Below are 21256 nucleotides of genomic sequence, written 5' to 3' on the forward strand. Positions count from 1 at the left end.
CCTTCTTTTGGTAGGTGTTGGTATCTGCAAGTAGTTGTTGCGCTTTCAGGATGTAGTCTGCTTTGTCCAGGATGACCGTCATTCTGCCTTTGTCTGTTGGTAGTATGATTATGTTCTTATCGTTTCTTAGTGATTTTCGTGCTTCCCTCTCCTTGGTGTTGAGGTTATGTGTTTGTCTTTTCCTTATTATCATAGGTACAACCGTTTGTCTCACTGTTTGTTGTGTCTCTTCTGTCAGTCCATTGTTCCTGAGTGTGCATTCTAGTGCTGCTAGGAAGTCTGCTGTCTTGGCGTCCCTGTGGTTGTAGTTGAGTCCCTTGGCCAGTATTGTTCTTTCCGTGTCTGTGAGCTGTCAGTGGGAGAGGTTTTTAACCCAGGTGTGTGTTGTGGTGTCCTCTTTGTTGTGTGTTAGTTTCTTTTTTCTTTTAGTGCCGTTTTTTTGCGGTGTGTAGTCCTGTTCTGTCCTATGGTGACGGTCTGTTCTATGGTCCGGGTCCATTCCTGATTCGTGGATTAGCGATCTAGCCAGTGATGCCCACACTCCATGAATAAATAGTCACAGAAATGTCCAGCACAGATACGGACCCTTTGGTCCAACTCTTCCATGACAACTAGATATCCTGTTCCCTCAAGAGTTCTACCACAAGCTGCTCTGAGAAAAAAAGACATCCTTGTGGACGTTCCATAGACAACTTTTATTGGGATCGGCGACCAACCTGATAGTCCCAGTCCACCTGCAGATTGAAATAGCTAGTCCCATTTGCCAGCACTTGGGCCCATATCCCTCTTAAACCCTTCCTATTCATGTTCCCATCCAGATGCCTTTTAAATGATGCAATTGTACCAGCCTCCACCACTTCCTCTGGCAGTTCATTTCAAACACACTCCATCCTCTGTGTGAAAAAGTTGTCCCTTGGGTCCCTTTTAAATCTTTCCCCTCTCATCCTAAACCTATGCCTTCTAGTTTTGGTCTCCCCCATCCCCTAGGACAAAAGACCTTATCTGTGCTCTCATGATTTTATAAAAGTCCATAAGGTCACCTCCTTAGCCTCTGATCCTCCTGAGAATTAAAGAGAACTCACTCACTTGGTACATTTCCTGGTCATTTCACTGACATTGCCTTGGAGTACAGATGACCAAAACTAAAGCCTAAATTCTCTGTGGAATCATGAACAAACTGATGGTACAACTGGACTGGCCAGCTTTTAGAACGTGGCATTTGAAAACTTACAGATTGGCAATAACACTGCACAAACACCACTATTTACCAACTTGTGGTTCTTGTTTGTCATAAACATATTTGGCCTTTTTATTCCTGAATCATTCCACAAATGAATGATATATACCATGTTTCAAACAGGATGGTGTATAAAAGTAGGGAGATTTTGTTAAAATTACACAAAGCTGGGAACACAGCTGGGAATACTGTGAACAGTTTTCACTTCCTTCTCTAAAGAAAGATCACTTGCATTGGAGGCATTTCAGACAGGTCCTCAAGACTAATACCACATATGGAGGGACTGTCTTATGAAGAGAAGTTGAGTAGATTAGGCCTGTACTTCTTGGAATAAAGAATGAGATACAACCTTATTGAAACATACAAGATTCCTATGGGACATGACAAGATAAATGTGAAAAGGTTGTTTCCCTGTGAGGGACAGTCTGGGACCAGATGGCACAATCTCAGATCACAGGGGTTACACATTTGAAACAGTAATAAGGAGGAATATCTTCTCTCAGAAAGTTGTGAATCTGTGGAATTCTGGATATTGCATATATTCAAAGTTAAGATAGACAGATTTTTAGTTAATAAGGGAATGAGGATTACAGGCTTAAGGCAAGAAAATTGTCTTGCCGGATCATCAGATCAGCCAAGCTTTTGTTGAATGGTAGAGCAGACTCAATGGCCTACTTCTGATACTTTGTCTTGTGTTCTTGAATCTATCTCCAATATAGTGGCTTAACAAAGCAAGGAGAATGCAGATTATGCAACAAATGTTTTGTGAGTGAATTGAGATCAATCTCCACAGGCAATTGTAGCATAATAAATGCATTATGCGTTATCCATAAGTTAGTGAGAGAAGGATCAATGAGCTCTTTCCAATCACCAATCTATTGACGTGCAAAAAACTAGAAAATCATGTTAATCTGCTTCAAACTTTTCATTTGGTCATCAATTCAATTCATATCCCAATTGAGACCAATAGAAAATATGCTTGAAAGACTGTCACTTAAACAGCATTTACTTTAAAACTCAGAAACAGGTCTCTTGTGCTACTGTTATTAACCATACCTCTGGGTCAGCCACCCTAGACTCAAGTCCCACCTGCTGCAGAGTAATAACATCTGTGAACACGTTAAATGGAAAATATCTAATATTCTAGAACATGGTCCTGTAGATTCTAATAGCTTTTTGGACAATTTGTCACGAGGTTCTGTAGGTTTTCCTGTATGTTTGTCACAAAATCGATGTAAACTTGGACTCTGAGGCAAGGATATCGCTGGTCCAAATGAAAAGCTGAAAATAGAGCCATCAGAAAAAAGGGAGTGAGAAATGGTGTGCGTGTGTGTGTCTCTGCATCTTATCGTATTTTATAGGAGCCCTGTCTAAGCACCCGCTTATTGCCTGACAGTATATTTCTCAGGAAGGGATCCGCAGAAGCTGGAAACTTGATTTGATGTGATTGAAGTGGTCACACCAGAAGCCAAGTGTTAGTTGTAATGGATGTGTACAACAAGAAGAGGTGTAGATATCTGTTGTGCAAGGTTCACTCATTGGCTTATATTGTAGATGGAGTAATATCAAATTATTAACTCTAACCCTTGTTTACCAAGATGAACTGCAACTGTATTATTCCCTTCACTGTAATGGAGATAGATCAGTGAAATCTGCATTGCTGATACAGTGGTATCCGCACAGTATTTTAAATCCCTGCTTCAGGCGATAGTTGGATGCAGCTGCTTAGGTGAATGTTCTGGTAACTCTTAAGGCAAGTAAAGAAGCTGTTAGATAAGGGATCAAACAGAGGAAGCAATGTCTTCTCCCATACATTCTCCAGAGCACTGTTTTACAGCTTTGAACACAAGTACATCAGCAGCCCCCAGGCAAGGACATAGAAGTTTGCATTGTTTAAGCCTCCCATGTGATTACACAACCTTTATCTCTCATTTCGGAAACACTGTTAAGAATCTGTACTGTCCCCAGTAAGTTCCAAAGCACAGTCTTGGAGCAGAGTCTTATGGATGAGGAAGATCCCAGAATCTGTTGTGAATTGGCTGTCAACTTGGGCCACTGCAATTGGATTCAGTGTTTCTGGGCTAGGGAGGGAACATAAATCTGTCCATGTTCCTGTCTGTGTTTGCTGTGCAGCGTTCCAATTGCAAAGTGCTTCTGTAGATGAATGCACAGGATTAATCTCCACTATCGCCTATGAGCATTCACTTTCCACGGAAACCATAAGCAGTAAAGCCATTTGGACAAAATAGCAAAAGGTAACTGGTGTTTATGGAACTGTGTCCCAGGATCTGGAGGAAAGAAAACACAGAAGAGAGAAATAAATACTGATGTATTTCCAAAGACTTTTCAAGAAACATCAATGCTCAATTGATTTATGTAGCTCACGCGATAAAGGAAATATACATTCATACACTCAGAAATGTGTGCTCCTCAAAGGTGAGTTTGTTTGCAGTTTACTTGGTCTCTGAGTTCAATATAATTATAATATAGCCAGTACAGTAATACATTCTGATTCCTCCTCTGTGAGTAAGTTTGAGGAATGGAGCATCAGTTTGTGTTCTGTATAGATTATTTGTGTGTTGGGGTATCATGTTGGCAACTGACTGGAATGATTGTCAACATGCTTGTAATTTTGTTGTTTGTTTACCAAGCTTACCAATAACCCAGCATTGCTCGTGCCTTGAGTTAAACTATATCTTTGTGTCACTTCATTGACTCTTTGGACGTGTTCTTGCCAAATCCATTGTTCCGATAACACACAGACCTTCTTGATACTTAATTCTGTTTATTAACTTATAAATCGTAGTACGGTAACACAATTTACACATTTCATTCCATTTTATTATTGACCAAAGATTTATTAATAATGTGACAAAGCCAGCTTGATCAGCATTGGCAGAGGTACAAGAGTAGGGAGCGTAACATAATAGCACCTGTAGCTCCCTTCTGATGTGGCTCCCAGCCAAAGTCTGTCACTTTGTGAACGTACTCTGGCAATTTCTTGTGTATGCCTGGCCCCTGAAGCATAGTCCTGGAGTATGACTAATGCTGTTTCACCCAAAGCAGAAATTCCTTTATGCAGTAAGTTATGTTTTTCACTTGTGGCTACATGATGTGGCTGCTTTCATTTCATGATTCATTTTACTATGGCAGCAATGCTTCAAGGGATTTAAAATCCACAGTTATTTATTCGCAAGTAAATATTTATTTACCTTTTGAGCTTTTTTTATAAAAGACTAATTCCCTGCACGTTGAAAATGTTGATTGGAGAATGTACGCTGGCTGAGCTACACTTCTTCAGTAATTAGTTTGTTTATTTAGCAATATATAAATATGATTCCAGATATGTCCAGGAGACAGTAAGGACTGCAGATGCTCAAAGTCAGAGTCAATAGAAATGGAGCTGGAAGAGAACTGCCGGTCACAAAGCATTCAGGGACAGGAAAGTTAACGTTTCAGGCTGAGTCCTGTGTTGGTTTCTTGGTAGTTTGCTGTTTTCCCCATAAATATACTTTATTCATAAAATTGGATTGCATTACAGAATATTCACAATTTGCAAAAAATTCAACCTGTCGCCATTCTACATGCTCCACACAATACTTAGTTATTTACAAAATGCGTTGCACTTCAGGTCTACATCTTTTGGGCAAAACATTTCTAGTGGGAATTATGGTGCAAAAGATATAATTTATTTTCTTTGTACACCATGTTTCATTCTCAGCTGCCTCAATGAATTTTTGATACTCGTAAATCGTAATTCTTTGTTCTACACGGAGCTCTCCAACAATCAACATGTCTTATTTTGTTTACTTACAGCATATTCTGTAGCTTGCTCATACAAATGCAAAGATTGTCAGAGAGAAAGGAAGGCAATGGGTGCAAGAAAGGGAGAAACATGTGTTTGTAGTGAGCTTAGAAGAGATCAGTGACTGAATCACCACTGTTTGTTCTCTAAAGTAGTCATGAGTGTGGCTTCAGTGAGACAAGCAGATGGCTGGGTTCAGTTGACCGAACTGGCATGTTGAATGGTCTGGCTTTTGTGTCCATCATTACCAAATGATGTCTTTGTTGGTTTTTCAGAAATTGACATTGAACGTTGTGTGCGAGAATCTATCAATCTTTTCTGCTGGACACCAAAAAGTGCTACATATAGACAGCACGCCCAACCACCTAAACCTATATCTGATGGCAATGGAGTGTCCCGACCATCATCCTACTATTCTGCAGACTATCAGGACTTGCCCAAGACTGATCTCGTGAGTACATCCGGGACATCATTTTCAATGACAGGATGGTTATGTGTCAACTTTAGAAATCTGGGGTCAAATTCCTGACTGTCAACTTTTCCGATAAAAATGAAGTCTTCCCACTTTAAGTAAATTACTAATAGTTTTATTTATGCCAATTTGTGTGCATTGCATATTTTTAGTATATTTTTGTCTTTATTGAAGGCTATGACAAGTGCAGAGAATACTTCAGCACTGAATGCTTACCATCACGAGATGTTTTCTGTCTAAAACTATTTAATGTAAGATAGATTTTAAGATTTGACGTAAGATAGAATTTAGCTACCACTATACGCAACTTGAATATCTAATTCAAGTTGCGTATAGTGCATTGATTCAGAAGGCAAGTCATTGTGTTTTACAGCAATATAGATATATATAGCACATGCTTATCACTGCTCAGAATATTCTTTCGCTGAAAACCAAATAAACGATGAAAGGTAAAGTCAAAGAACTTTATATAATTCATAGGTTCATTATCAGATGCAAGGTTAAATGTGATCTATAAACTAAACCTTCTTAGCATAGCAACGTTCTGTATGTATAATCACTTTTTTTTAACAACCTCTCTTCCTCTTGCTGAACTTCAATGAACAAAGTCCATTCAAAGCAGAATTAACAGTCAGATAATAGAGATTTTGTTTTAATTTTTACTCGAGCATTTGTATACATATTTTGGTCTACTGTAATCACTGGTTCAGCTGCGGAAAGTTTTTAATCCTGGCGACATTGATACCAATTTGATAGCTAGTCAGTAATCTTTACTGTGTAGCAAGTGGAATGCATCTTATGCATTGTTAGCTATTCAGTATTGTTGTACATATAACCACAGAGGCTGGGAGAGCAGAAGCTATTTGACACAGCATGTCTGTGCTAGCTCATTGTCAAAACAATGCAAGAGAGCTCTAGTGTTTCCTTATAGTTCTGTGTGGAACACTGGAGAAGAAAAAAGAAAAGGTTCCATTTAGACAGGAAAAGTCCCCTCTATTTTGTTTTTCTACTCAGCTGCATGGTGGCTCAGTGGTTAGCACTGCAGTCTCACAGCGCCACGGACTTACTTTCTATCTGTCCTATCAATTGCTTTAATCATTGTAAAATACCTCAGTTAGATTCAGCAATACCTGTAATGATATAATGATGCTTGGTGAAAATATAATACTGGTACCTTACCAGATTGGAGCAGTTTATGTTAGCCACTCCCAAGTTGAGACATGGAAGATGCTAGAAGCTGCAAAGCAAAGTGTTCAAGATAAGATCAAGGCTTTGCAGACTGTTGTGGAGTCAGTTTACCAGGTGTTATCAGATCTTAAAGTCTAGCTCAGTGCAAAATTCGGAAACAGCATAACCTTGAAGCTGTTGACAACCGAGCTGTTAATTCTCACCAGTCACATTCTGCTCAATTGAATCACTTAACTTTCTATGTTGGTCAGCTATTGTAATTGCATTAGGAACAGTGATTCTTATGCAAAAATAAAATTAGTCATCATTTGGTTCACGTTCATTGGATTGAATTTAATATTTTTGTCCTGCAGTTCCACTAATTTGATGGAAATCTGTTTTAAAGTGTTTTTTTATGATTAAAGAGACAATGTTGTCAAAAGTAGAAAACTTCCTGCCAACCTAATGAGCACTGTATCAGTGTTTGCAGAGACAATCAAATCTACCTTCAGTCATAATTAAAAATAAATTTTGTTTCTGAATTAATATGGCAAACATTTTCCATTGGGGTTGAGCTGAGTTTTCAATGCAGGCTGTTACACCACCTTTTGAAGTTCCCCAGTACGTGGGGCATATTGCTGAATGTACATTGCACTACTGGCCCTGTCATCAGTTGGAATGTTTTCTCTTATAATTTTTTCTGTCATTAACCTTACTCATGATTTTAAAAAGGTGAGTGGCGTGTTTAAGTCAGATGGAATCTCTGTGAATGATTTCTATACGTACCTAATATTGCTAGTTAGCAGAATTCTTAAAAGTGTACAGAAGGAAGGACTCTTGCAGATAGTTGTGTTGTCCCTGCCTCTGGTGCTTAAGGCTTGGGTTTGAGTCTTATATGCCTTAGGGAGTGTCAATACACATCTGAATAGTTGATTAAAAATGTCTATTGTACAGAAGGAAGCCATTTGGCCTATAGTGTCTGATCAAGACTGTCGTTCAGCCTTAGTCCTATGCTATTTTCTTGATCTCAGGAACATAAATTTCATATGAAGTTTAATTGTCTTCCTAGCTGATGCAAAATTTGATTGATGGATGTGGCTGTACTGTTTTAAACACTGTTTTTACTCTGTCCATTACTTGAGGCAGATTTGGTTACTGACCAAATTCTCTTTACCTATCAAATGTAACAGAATGGAAGAATCAGCAGCTTTGTTGTCTCTAGGCACATGACCTTCCTGGCATTAGAATTGCATGATTGATTTCAAAACAGTCCATTGAGATTGCATTTGGAAAAAAAAAACAAACTAAGTTTCAACCTGAGACTCAATTGCTTTTCTTTGTGTATTTCCAAAGACACCAGATTGTAAACATTGTTGTGATCATCTCTTTGAGTCAATGCTTTGAGGGTTTTTTTTTAATTCATTCACTGCATTTGAGCAATCCTGTCAAGGCCAGTGTTTGTTACTCATCCCTAATTTCCAATGAGAAACTGAATCTGAGCCACAGCTGCCTTCACAACCCAGCAGTTCCCTAAGGCACCTTTAGGGGCCAGTACAGAGTCAACTGCATGGAGGAGGGTTTGGAGTCACACATAGGTTTGGCGAGGTGGGGATGGCAAATTGCCTTCCCAAAAAGGCAGGGAGCGAAGCAGGTGGGGTTTTTGGAGCAATCCAGGAATTACACAGTCACTATTACTGCCATTGGCTGCTTATTCTAAATTTAGGTAATTCGCTGAGTGTTGCTGAAAAAAAATACCAATTAGTCCATTTGGTAACCAATCGGCACTTTCCTCTCCGACTGTATATATTGTATGTTCTGTTTCTTTTGCTATTCTTGTGAATTGTCCTGATGAGTGCAAAATTGAAAGCTTAAAATAGATGTGTCTTTTTCAGCCAATGCAGTGCAAGTTCTGTATGACCAAGTTAACTCACTGAACTCAGAGTCCCCAGCTGGATTTGAATTCATGTGTCGCGATTTATAGTCCTGATCTTTAACTCCCTGCTTCAACAATATAACCACAATGCTGTTGTTTCTGATCTGCCTGCAGGGACAGGACAAGAGGTATTTCTGTGCTCAGCAAGTCCAATGCAAAATTGCAGCAGTAAATTTAAGTCCTTCAAAAATGCACTTAATCCGAACCAACCTTTTCAGTCCCACTGAATTGTCCTAGATTATTTAGGAAATAATAATTAATTTGTTATAAACTGAGTTTAACACGATACCAGGTTATAGTCCAACAGGTTTACTTGATTAGATTCCCTACAGTGTGGAAACAGGCCCTTCGGCCCAACAAGTTCACACTAACCCTCTGAAGAGTAACCCACCCAGGCCCACTACCCTGCATTTACCCCGACTGATGCACCTAACACCACCCGATAAAGGTGCAGTGCCCCGAAAGCCAGCACCTCCAACCAAACCTGCTAGACCACAACCGGTGCCACGTCACCTTTTAACTATAGGCAGTTTAGCATGGCCAATTCACCTGATGTGCACATCTTTGGATTGTGGGAGGAAAACCCAGAGGAAAACTGCACAGACACAGGGCGAATGTGCAAACTCCACACAGACAGTCACCTGAGGCAGGAATCAAACCTGGGTCCCTGATGCTGTGAGGCAGCAGTGCTAACCACTGAGCCCCTGACAAAGGAGCAGTGCTCTGAAAGCTTGTACATCCAAACAAACCTGTTCGACTACAACCTGGTGTAGTGTGATTTTTAACTTTGTCCACCCCAGTCCAGCACTGCCACCTCCATATTATACTATAAGCTGCTGTGAGCCACACCAGTTATAAAAAGCCCACTCCTCAAGGGAGCTGCTGGAGTTTCCATTTGAGGAACAGTTAGCTCATTTGACTGGACTGCTGGATTGCAATTCTGGATCAGTGGTGCTGGAAGAGCACAGCAATTCAGGCAGCATCCGAGGACAGGCATGCAATGCAGAGTGACACCAACAGCAGGGTCTCTATTCCCTCAGTGGGGGAGATTTTCCCTACGTCACTCCTTCCCCTGAGGCATGGTGACCCGTGGGATGTACTCACCACCAATGAGAGAGCAGAATCTGGTCCTTTGTGACAATAGTGACTTTCACTTCACTTCATTAAAAATATGCTTTTCTTTTACATTTTTTAGAATACTTATGTTATAAAAAAGGTATTTGGTTTGTAAAGGGCTATCAAAGACAGGAGGTCACCTAATAACTCCTTAGGACTACACTCGAGCCAATGTTATGACCAAAAATGATGATTGGGTTTCTCAAAATTCCACAGTATAGAGTCATCAAGATGTACAGCACAGAAACTGACCCTTCAGTCCAACTTGTCCATGCCGACCAGATCTCCTCAATAAATTTAGTCTCATTTGCCAGCATCTGGTTCATATCCCTCTAAACCCTTCCCATTCATTTACTCGTCTAGCTGCCTTTTAAATGTTGTAATTGTACCAGCCTCCACCACTTCCTCTGGCAGCTCATTCCATACACACACCACCCTCTGCATGAAAAGTTGCCCCTTAGGTCCCTTTTAAATCTTTCCCCTCTCACCTTAACCCATCTCCTCTAGTTTTGGACTCCCCCACTCTAGGGAAAAGACCTTGTCTATTTATCATATCCATGCCCCTCATGCTTTTATTAACCTCTAAGGTCACCCCTCATTTTCCAATGCTCCAGGGAAAATAGTCCCAGCCTATTCAGCCTCTCCCTATAGTTCAAACCTCCAACCCTGACAACACCCTTGTAAATCTTTTCTGAATCCTTCCAAGTTTCACAATATCCTTCCTATAGCAGGGTGACCAGAATTGCGTGCCGTATTTCAAAAGTGGCCTAACCAATGTCCTGTGCAGCTGTAACATGACCTCCCAATTCCTAAGCTCAATGTGCTGACCAATAAAGGCAAGCATATTAAACACCTTATTCACTATCCTGTCTACCTGACACTCCACTTTCAAGGAACAATGAACCTGCACTCCAAGGTCTCTTTATTCAGCAACACTCCCCAGGACCTTCCCATTAAGTGTATAAGTGCTGCCTTGATTTGCCTTTCCAAAATGCAGCACTTCACATTAATCTAAATTAAACTCCATCTGCCACTCCTCGGCCCATTGGCCCATCTGATCAAGATCCCGTTGTAATCTGAGGTACTTTGCTTGCTGCTGAGAATATCACTCTGTTCACCCTTTCCCACTTTGGAATTTAGCTCCTGCCCCTGTTAGCTGGCTAGTGCTGTAGTATTGGAGGTTTCAGTGACGGTTAGGCATTTGCAATGCTTTGGATGCTCTGACAGTTTTCGAACCATAAGCAACAGGGTAGAAACCCTGCCACTAGGTAAGCTTGGACTGAAGAACTTTTCTTCGTACACTTTGGTGGTATGAGTGTTTCCATAACCACCTCTCTTTTCCTCACTGCCCACATTGATGTAATGTTGTATTGTTGTGGAAACGTACTTTTAATGAACAATCTCATGGTAGTGGAATGTTGCATGGTGAGGTGTCAGTGAGCTTCACCTCTAAGCTCCCAGCTACCATAGACTGTGATTCAGACTGCTTTCACTCTCTCTTTCCCCTCATCAGGATTGTACGTGTATAGTCTAAAGTGCCTTTCTCCAAATCACTGCTTCTCTTTTTAATAGTCACTCGGTAATGTGCTGTGGAATGTATGAGACACTCATAAACCAAGGTAGAAGTGATCACTAAATGTTTTGCTTTTTAACCCATGTTTGTTCAGATGTTGTTGTTCCTCTTTGGTACCAGTGTCAGTATTTCACACACAGCAATCACAGGCACTAGGTACAGACTAAAGTTCTCTCTACCTTTGCCAGATTGATGAGTTAATAGAACTCGCATTTCAGAAGAAGTGCAGTTAATGCATCAATGCGAAATTGTCTACTTAACTACGAAGAGGGTTAATATGTAATGATTTCCAGTTTACGGGGTGGCTGGTTATCAGGTTGGGATTGTCAGCAACTGCTCATTACATTGTCGGACACTTGCATTTTCTCCATTTGTGCTGGATTTGTCAGTGTGGGAAAAGGTCTGCCATCCGGCCTACCCATAGTAGGCCCACACACAACACAGGAAAGTAAACTTGGCCAAACTATACCAGAAACACCCAGAATGCCTCAGCAGTGACCAAACAGGCTGACCAGTGAAACCAGACAAAACTATAATCACTCACAGACAAAGGAATACACTTCCCAAAACACACTAACAATACCCGGTCAACACAATTGTCCCAAAGCCCCGAGGGCAGTCTCATACCACAGCAATACCAAAGCCACACAAAGGCCAAATCAAACAGAGAGGCACCAAAGGACCTCACTCCCAGCACAGGAACAATGGAAGCATGTTACTGTTTCAAAAGAGACATTCTCACCTACCGGCAAAGAGAGCTGGAATCTCCTGATTCCATCAAGAGCTCATTGATACTGTCAGGATGTTACGTCGCATCGACAATCAGGACATTCTTCCGATAACTGTTTTTTAATTATCATTATTTTGTAACTGGATTACTTAATTTCCAAATACATTGTATCTTTCCCCATTTTAATTATTCTTATAAAACCTGGCTTCATCCTCCGTTTGAGGAAAGGAATTCTCGGCTTCCTGGACAGACTGACTGAGCTGTTTCAGCTTAGTCAATTTCTGTTCTGCGATATTGCCGCACTAATAAACTGTTTGTTAATTTCACTTCGAAATGTGCTTTGTGATCTCTAATTTATTGGTCTAATTTCTCTGACAGTTAGTTAACTGTAGAAACAAGCCTACCAACCCCATGACACACCTCTCCTTAGCTGTATGAAACATTAAAAGGTGGCCAGGACTTTAACTGTTGTTACTGTCTCAGTGATATTCCAAATCAGTGATATTTGAGATATTATTAAAGTTGTAATATACCTGAAGTCACTTCCCTTTCCATACCAAAAACCTTTTTCACTGTGCCAAATGCACCGTCCTTTAAAGTGAGCAAGTGCCACAGTGCCTGCCATGTAACTTTTAATAATTTCTGTCCTTTGCGAAGCCTGGGTTTTTCCATTCATTTTTGTTATGTGCAGCAGAATTGAACTGAAGGACTGTAGTAGGTCTCAGGTCACTGAGGTTCTGGATTTAATAAAAGTGTGTGGCTTAAATTTTTAATCCTTGAGCCTCTCCTTGGTGGGTTTTTCTGCTCAAGGGACCTGAGCTCAGTTTATGTTAGGATAAACATGTTTCCCTTCGGATATGGTATTAAACTGAGCTGCTGCTTTCCTGTCTTGGCGGCCTGATAAAGATCTTTCACCAAATGTGGTGGTAATCACAATCCTGTGAGTGTGATATGCTATCCCCAGGAGAGAGCTCCAGCCACGAGCCTGTCGGGTTTCATTCTTTTGATTAAAATGCAATAAAATCTTGACTTGTATCTTTGTGTCTCACTTTTTAAAAAACAAACACAACACTTTTTATATCTGAACATATGAACTGATTGACCAGAGGACCTTGCAGAGGTCTCAGATGGGAAAGGTAATAATGGAGGCAGAAGCAGGCTAATTAATTTAAAAGCGGTTCTGAAACCTCTTTGTCAGCTTCCCTGCACCAGCCTGTCTCCTCCCCCACTTCCATTGAAGCCAAGTGTTCCACTCAAGGCACTAACTATGATGTTATTTAGCTTCTCCATAGACTTCTCATTACCACTTATTATTTTGTGCTCTGTGCTTCTTGTGATAAAATGTTGAATTCTATAAGCTTTTGTTATGTCGCCTTAGCAACCTGAATTCTTCCTCTGTTGTCCTAAATCTCTTTCTTGTTCCATATCACTGAGGCTACTTCTATTCTGTGTTTGATTACTACCATTCTTTTTAATTAAGTACATCCTGTAACAGCTTCCAATTATTGATGTGCTCAATGAACACAGTTATGCTGTAATTATGTAAAGTCCTGCTCAGATCACACCATGTGTAATGTGAGCAATTCTGGGCACTGCACTTTAGGAAGGATATTTGGTCTTGGTGGAGGTACAACATAGTTCTTAATAAAGAATATTTGAGAGAGTTCTCGAGTTTTGACCCCATGGCAATGAAGGAGGGGTGGTTTAGTTGCAAGTAAGAATGGTGTGTGGATTGGAGGGGAATGTGCAGTTCGAGGAGAATGTGAAGTTCTAGGTGGTAGAGATCATAGACTTGAAAGGTGCTGTCAAAAGAGTCTGTAGTGCATCTTGTAGATTGTATACCTCGCTGCCACTGTGCATCAATGCTGGAAAGGATGGATGGGGTGTGATCAAGCTAGCAGTTTTGTCCTTGATCATATTGTGTTCTTGGATGTCGTTGGAGCTGCATCCATCCAGGCAAGTGGAGAGTTTTCCAACACTCACCTGGCTTGAGTCTGAGGTGATGGTCAGGCAGTCAGGTGACAGGATGAAAGTTACTTGCTACAAATTTCCCAGACTCCTGCCTGGTTTTGTAGCCAATTTTTCTATATAGCAAGTCCAGTTCTGCTTCCAGTCAGAGGTAACCCCTGTTAACAGTGGGAGATTAAGCAAGTGGTAATGCCACTGAATGCCAAGGGATGGTTAAATTGTCACTTGTTGGAGATGGTCATTGCTTGGCACTAGGGCGGTATGAATGTTACTTGCCCCTCATTATCCCAAGGTTGGATATTGTCCAAATCTTGCTGCATTTGAACATGAGCTGCTTCAGTATCTGAGGAGTTGGGGGATGGTGCTGATCAGTGTGCAACCATCAGCGAACCATCCCCATTGCTGTAATTGCGATGAACGGAAGGGCAGATATTTCTTCATTGAAGAAGGTTGAGCCAAGGAAACAACTTTATTCATTTAAAATGAATTAATCTGGAGAGACTGGCTGCTTTGTGCTGGACTTGTTAGCTCTATCTCTCCACCTCAGAGGCTCCCTGCCTTCATTCCTGATGAAGGGCTTTTGCCCGAAACTTCGATTTTCCTGATCCTCGGATGCTGCCTGACCTGCTGTGCTTTTCCAGCACCACTCTAATCTTGTTAGCTGTTTTGCTGTTTGTGTGTCAGTCTGTTCCCTTTGCGAAACTTGACGCCACCATCAGCATCTCCCCACCCAAGGCCTGGGTTGGGCCCTAACCACCTGTTGCCCAAAATGCTCAACTTGAAATCCACCAAAATATAAAATCTAGCATGGCCTCACTTCCCTAAGCTGATGGTTTTGAGAGAGTGTACCTGTATTTTAATGTTACTTTTGCTGCCATGTTGTTTCATATTGTAAAGTGTGTTTCCGAATAAACTGAATTGGAAATTTGTTTTATTGTTATAGAGAGTTAAAGGCGCATGTATTTCTCTAAGTGGATTATAAATGAATATCTACATTGTGACTAGAACCTTCCTCTACAAACCAATGACATAGTTGTCTGATCCTTTACTGACACCAGCTGTACATTTGCTCACTGTGAAGGGAAATAGTTTTAGTGCAGCTGGTGCTTGTGAAAAGAATGCTGTACAAGTTCCGAACAACTTAATGAAACAAAAAAAGCAAGAGATGTTTTGGTCAGAATGTTTTTATAGTTTCTCTCTTTCGCAGAGACTATGCTGCGTTGAGTTTGAAAATCATTTGGATTCATTATTCTTCCCTATTTTTCTTCATACTGTCAAATGAAGTTAAGGATGGAAATGATTTAAACGAAAATTTCTGAAGACCTTTGTACTCCATGGGTACCACCCTGGGGGTCAGGAGCGTGGGGGATCTCACCTTCCAGGTGGGATGACCTTGCCTTATGGGAGGACAAAGTAATCAAGCCATCTAGACAGAGATTGAGGCAGTTGGGTGGCTGGTATTTGTTTCCATTGGACTATCCTTTCCTTGAAGATAGGGATGGATGTGGTGTGCCTTTCAATGTGGAGAGAGATCTCGCTTCCAGAGGGCTAGTTCCAACTTTCCAGGGTTACTGGACCAAATCTGTGACAGAGACACCAGCAGCAGAACATCCGGGGGAGGGGCAGCTGAGGAAAGAACAATAACAATGGCAAGAGGTGACTCTTAACTGGTGCAGACAATATGAGCTGTTGCTCTTCAGGTGAAGAGAACTACAGCAGCACTTTGAGAAGAGGAGGCAAAGCTCCACACAGCTGGAGGAGGAGATGCCTGAGCCCTAAAACATTGGAGACAGCAAAGAGGCCAGTGCACCCCAGCCACAAAGTGAAGAGGCCAGTTCACTCCAACTCCAGGAGCAACAGCATCCCTGAACTAATGGAAAGGACATTGTTAGCAGATAGCAGTTCATGCCTTGCCCCTTGCATGAACACACCTGGACTGAACCGTCCTAATAGAACAGATGAAAATGGTTTCATCATCCTAAGGGGGTAGTGTTCCAATGTATTAGCAGTCCTTGTCCTTCTAGATGGTAGTGATTGTAGATTTGGAAGGTGCTGTCTAAGGAGCCTTGGTAAATTTCTGTAATGCACCTTGTGGATGGTACACACTGTTGGTACTGATGTTGTACTGATGTAGAGGGAGTGAACATGGATGTGATGCCTATCAAGCGGGCTGCTTTGTTCAGGATGTGTCCAACTTCTTGAGAGTTGTTGGAGCTGAAGTCACCCAGGCAAATGGTGAGTATTCCATCGCCTTCTTGACTTCATACCTTGTAGATGATGGACATGCTTGGGGAAGTAAGGAGCTGAATTATCTCTGGTGGCAGAATTCCCAGCTTCTTTCCTATTGTTATAGTCACTGTATTTATATGGCTAATCCAGTTCAGTTTCTGGTCAATGGTAACCTCCCAGGATATTGATGATAGGGGAATCAATGACGGTAATGTCATTGAATGTCAAGGAACAATGGCTAGATTCTCTTTTGTTGGAGATGTTCATTGCCTGGTATGTCTGTGGCATGAACTTCACTTAATTAATTGCACACCACAGTTCAAAACAATGACTGCCATGCCATTCTTTAGCAGCTCATGCCACTGCTTGAGAAATCCAGGTCAGTCATTTGAGCAGTGACTTTTACTGCATCAGTGATGTTGTTGTTTGATCTGGCAGGACTGACAGTGAACTGGAGGCCAAGTCCAGACTTCTGATGGAAACAGTAGAGATGCTAAGCTACACATTGTCCTCAGCAACGCTGTAAATGGAGTGCAGCGTAGCTATGCCTGGTTGAGGCTAGACTGGTCAGTCCATTCCAGGGGAGACCTCTTGTTTGTGTCCTATACGTTCACAGCGAGCTCCACCAATGTCAAGCCAGTGCTCTTCTCTAACTGCTATCTCCTACTGACTGCCACCTACAGGTAGACCAGAGGAGTGACAGGAGTTGGTGAAAGCTGAATGTGAGTTTGCTGACCCCAGCAAACATTGAGGAACTCAACAGGTTTGTTTCGAAGTTTGGAGAAATGTGAAACGCATCTTTAATTCCAGCTGAAGAGTCAGAAAAATAAAAGCAAGGCAGAAACACAAAGATTCTTCATCATCAAAACAGAAGGTAAGAGAGAGCAGCAGAGAAATGTCCCAAATCCAGAAAAGCATGCAGGATCTACTATGGCTGCCATCGATGGGGGTTATAATTAAGGAAGACTTCCAAGAGGTGAGGAACCATTAAACCTCATTCATTTTCTTCGAGTCTTCTAAGAACATCTTCCAGTCCAGAGACTACTCTGTGGAGCAGCATAAAGGGTGCTCGCACTTATCTTTCTCTAAGGTACACAGTGAGAGCTGTGATCAGCAGCATGAAGGAAGAAAATAGCTCAGACATGTCTTTGTAGCCTGACATTGAGATCAGCAAATCTCATTATGCTGGACTGTATGACATGAAGTCCACACACAGCACCCAATCACAGGTGGTTTAAGCAGTATTATAAGGGACAGTCTGGGCAAACTATATATTCTGGATGATTAAGGTCTGATCTGTCATCTAACTGATTAAAATCCTCTCATCCTTTGATAAGATTAAAACTCTTGGATGTTTTGGGAAACATGAAGATGGCAACGATTCTGTAGAACTGCTGTGGACAGCTCTGCCTAACAGCCAAGGCATACTGGTGTTTTTTGGCCAACATACTGGTGTTTTTTGGCCAACTTCTGTGGTGGAATTGTTAGTATCTGAGAGTGGGAATACCAGCAGGGAGGATACTCCCCTGCAGCACCAGGCATACCAGAAACTGCAGCAGCAGCCTCTCCTGAACCCACCGGGGACCTGACAGGCTCACAGGAATTGGCTGCAGCAATGGAGAGACGTACCTTGAAAGTTGGGGCTGCGATTGTGGAGATCTGTGCCCAGGCCCAACTTATTGCATCCATGCTGCAGAAGCATGAGCAGGAGATCCAGGGCCTCAAAGAAAGGCTGGAGGAGGTGGAGGGTTGAACTAAGGCCTCAGAAGTTGCGATGGAGTCCTCATCCAGTCGGATCCAGGTGCTGGAGCAAGAGGTGTGGGCCTTGTGAGACCATATCAACGACCTCGAAAATTGAGGTCGGAGGATAAATCTCTGAATTGTTGGGCTCCCTGAAGGTGAGCTTCTTTGAAAGCTGGCTGCCGAAGTTTTTGGGCTTTCACATCGAGTCCAGCAGGCTACAGATTGAAAGGGCTTATCGGGTTACAGTGCGCAAGTCGGGGCCGGTGCAGTGCCCCTGCTCAGTCCTAGTGCACTTGCATTTATATAAGGACAAGCAAAAGGTCATAGAAGCTTCCAGATCCCTGGGAAAAGATCCACAGGCACTACTGTACAAGGGGTCAAAAATCATGTTTTTCCAGGATTTCTCTGCAGTTGTGATTCAAAAGAGGAAGTCCTTCGATGAAGTTAAAAAGAGGCTGAGGAACCTGGGCATCCAGTACTCCATGAGATACCCCGCAGTGCTCCATTTCAGCCACGAGGACTCAGTTTATATATTTGACTCAACGGGTAAGACTAAAAACTTTGTAGACACTTCAAAATAGACAGATTGGCCTGAAGAATACGGTTAAAGTTTGTTCTCTTTTCTATCTTTCCCCATGTTTTTCCTTTTTTAAAATTCCTTTCTTTCTCCCTAATAATTTCCTTTTTGGAAAGGGGGAAAAAGACTTTGGAATAAGTTGTTCCTTTTTTTTAAGAACTGGATTTTCTGATGGGAAATTTTGTGGATGTTCTTTGTTGTCTCTCCCTTTTTTTTTGTTTGTTCTGTTTCTCTTTTAGTCACAAGCAGGGGTGACATGAAGCCAGGGATGGATGGAGTGCTCATCCTGACTTGGTCTTTTTTCTGTTGGTTTAAGGCTGGGGCACAGTCCGGGTTTGAAGAAGCTGTGAAGGAGGGGATGGGTAGGGTGAGTGCCCCCGATGGGCAGGGGGAATAGTCTTCCATTCAAGGTTTTATATTTGTTTTTTTTGGTAGTTTTTTGGTAGTAATAGTTGTTTATAGTTATAATTATGCTATGGGAGACTGCTAAGGCCTTTGTTAGGGGATTAGCTATTTCCTATTTGGCTAGCCGGAAAAAACAGGAGGAGGAACAGCAGCGCCTACTTGAGATGCGGTTGAAAGCTGCCGAGGCAGCACATTTTGCGCGGCCTTCAGTGACTAAGCTGCTGCGAATCACGGCCCTCCTGGTTGCCTTGAATTCAATAGTGACACAAAATGCAAAGAAAGAACTTGCTTTTGCTGAACAAAGGCTGATCGAATATGGGGAGGGGCCAGGGGAGTATTTAGTGAACCTGACTAGGAAACAGCGTGCTCCTAGTCTGAATTGAATCGGTCTGAAGGTTGCGAGGACAGGAGGGCTAAAATGGAGACCTTTTTTAAGAACCTGGACCTCCCAAGGGTAACCTTGGAACAGGCCTCTCTCCTTAATGCCCCTTTGACAGTTCAGGAAATACAGGAGGCGGTTAGGCAACTTCAGAGTGGGAAAGCGCCTGGTCCTGATGGTCTTCCGGGTGAGTTTTATAAGGGGTTTATAGGGATTCTGTCAGGGCCGATGTTGGAGATGTACAATCACTCCTATATGCGTGAATGCTTATCACCATCTTTGAGAGAAGCTAATATTTCTCTAGTTCTTAAGAAGGGGAAGGTTCCTGAGGATTGTGCCTCATACAAGCCAATCAGTCTATTAAATTCAGATTTCAAGATTCTGTCCAAAATCCTGGCGCTGAGATTAGAAAGGGTGTTGCCACATATTATTAAAGAGGACAAGACAGGCTTTATAAGGGGCCATACGTTCTCTAATAATACTAGAAGGTTGCTGAATGTGGTCCAAGTTTGTCAGCAATGATCGATTCAGGGGTTGGTGAATTCCTTAGATGCAGAGAAAGCATTTGATAGGGTGGAATGTCCATATCTTTTTTATGTCTTAGAAAAGCTTGCGTGGGTTGGGTCTTTGCTAGGTCGGTGGAGGTTTTATATCACCACCCTCTGGCCACGGTTATCACCAACAGGGTGAAGTCTGGGAACCTTAGGATTGGTAGGGGTAGTCGGCAAGGCTGCCCCCTCTCGCCGTTGTTGTTTACGTTGGTGATAGAGCCGCTGGCAGAGGCCATTCGTCAGAACGTCCACATAACCGCTCCGGAAGTGGGATCGAGGGCACACAAGATTACACTGTATGCAGAAGATGTCCTTCTGTTTTTATCGAAGCCGATGACCTCTGTACCCCATTTGATACAATTAATTCATTTGGGGTATTTCATGATATAAGATTAACTTTGCAAAATCGGAGGCTATGCGTTTGGGCAACCTTAAGGATGTGCCAGAAATTGAAGGTGGCCCTAGGTTCCCTTTTAAGTGATCACGGGCAGGGTTCCGATACCTAGGTATTTTTATGACCCCCATGTTTGATCTGTTATCTTGGACTAACTTTGCTCACTTGCTCGACAATATTAGGCGAGATCTCCAGAGATGGGAGGCTCTTCCAATTTCACGGCTGGGCCGAATATCTCTCATTAAGATGAATGTTCTGCCTCGTTTGCTTTATCCCATGCGTATGCTCCCTATAATGTTTCCCAGGTCAATGCTGCGGATGCTTATGGGGTGGTTTGGTTCCTTTGTCTGACTGGCATCGTGGGTGGACCCCCATCAAACTTACTAAATTGCAGTTGCCTCATGGAGGGGGAGGACATCAGGAGGTATCAATTGAGTTCCCTGCTGTACTTTGTCTGTGATTGGGTAGGTAATGATCCAAACTCAATATGGCTGGATATTGAGGCCTCCCAGGCAAAGTGCCCTCTTGTTGTTCACTGATGAGATGAGGACAGTTATGGACCACTGCCGGAACCCCATTGTCATTAGTACAGTCAAGGCATGGAGGGCGATGTGTCAGAGTGAGGGTTGTTTATCCAAGACTTTGCCACTTACACCTATAGTTGGCATGCCAGGGTTCCGACCAGGGATGATGGACTCAGGGTTCAAATGATGGGCAACGAGAGGAGTTTCTAGTTTGGGAGACTTGTTTGAGGGAAAGGTTATGATGTCTTTTGAGCAACTGAGCCGCAAGTACAGGTTGCCCAGCAGAGATCTTTTCCGTTTTTTTCAGGTTAGGGATTTCATCCAGAAGAAGACTACGCTTCTCACTAAGCCCTATAAGCCCGATACAGAGAGGTTGTTGCTACATTCCACAAACACCCTTTTGGCTAGTGCCCTCTATCGCAGGGGGCAGTGCCTGGCAGGATGTTAACCGGT

At 42.2% G+C, this 21256-nt stretch overlaps 1 protein-coding gene across 6 annotated transcripts in view; it reads left to right on the plus strand.

Annotated features, from left to right (window-relative positions):
- tbck (TBC1 domain containing kinase) overlaps positions 1–21256 on the plus strand; it is a 197334-nt gene that overhangs the window by 108783 nt on the left and 67295 nt on the right. For all 6 annotated transcript variants that reach the window (XM_043674337.1, XM_043674339.1, XM_043674341.1 and 3 more), the window contains one exon: positions 5318–5493. In XM_043674337.1, coding sequence (XP_043530272.1) covers positions 5318–5493 — 176 coding nt within the window. The remainder of the gene's footprint in view (positions 1–5317; positions 5494–21256) is intronic.

This window comes from Chiloscyllium plagiosum, chromosome 32 (assembly GCF_004010195.1).
Source record: "Chiloscyllium plagiosum isolate BGI_BamShark_2017 chromosome 32, ASM401019v2, whole genome shotgun sequence".
In the NCBI taxonomy this organism is placed as follows: domain Eukaryota; kingdom Metazoa; phylum Chordata; class Chondrichthyes; order Orectolobiformes; family Hemiscylliidae; genus Chiloscyllium; species Chiloscyllium plagiosum.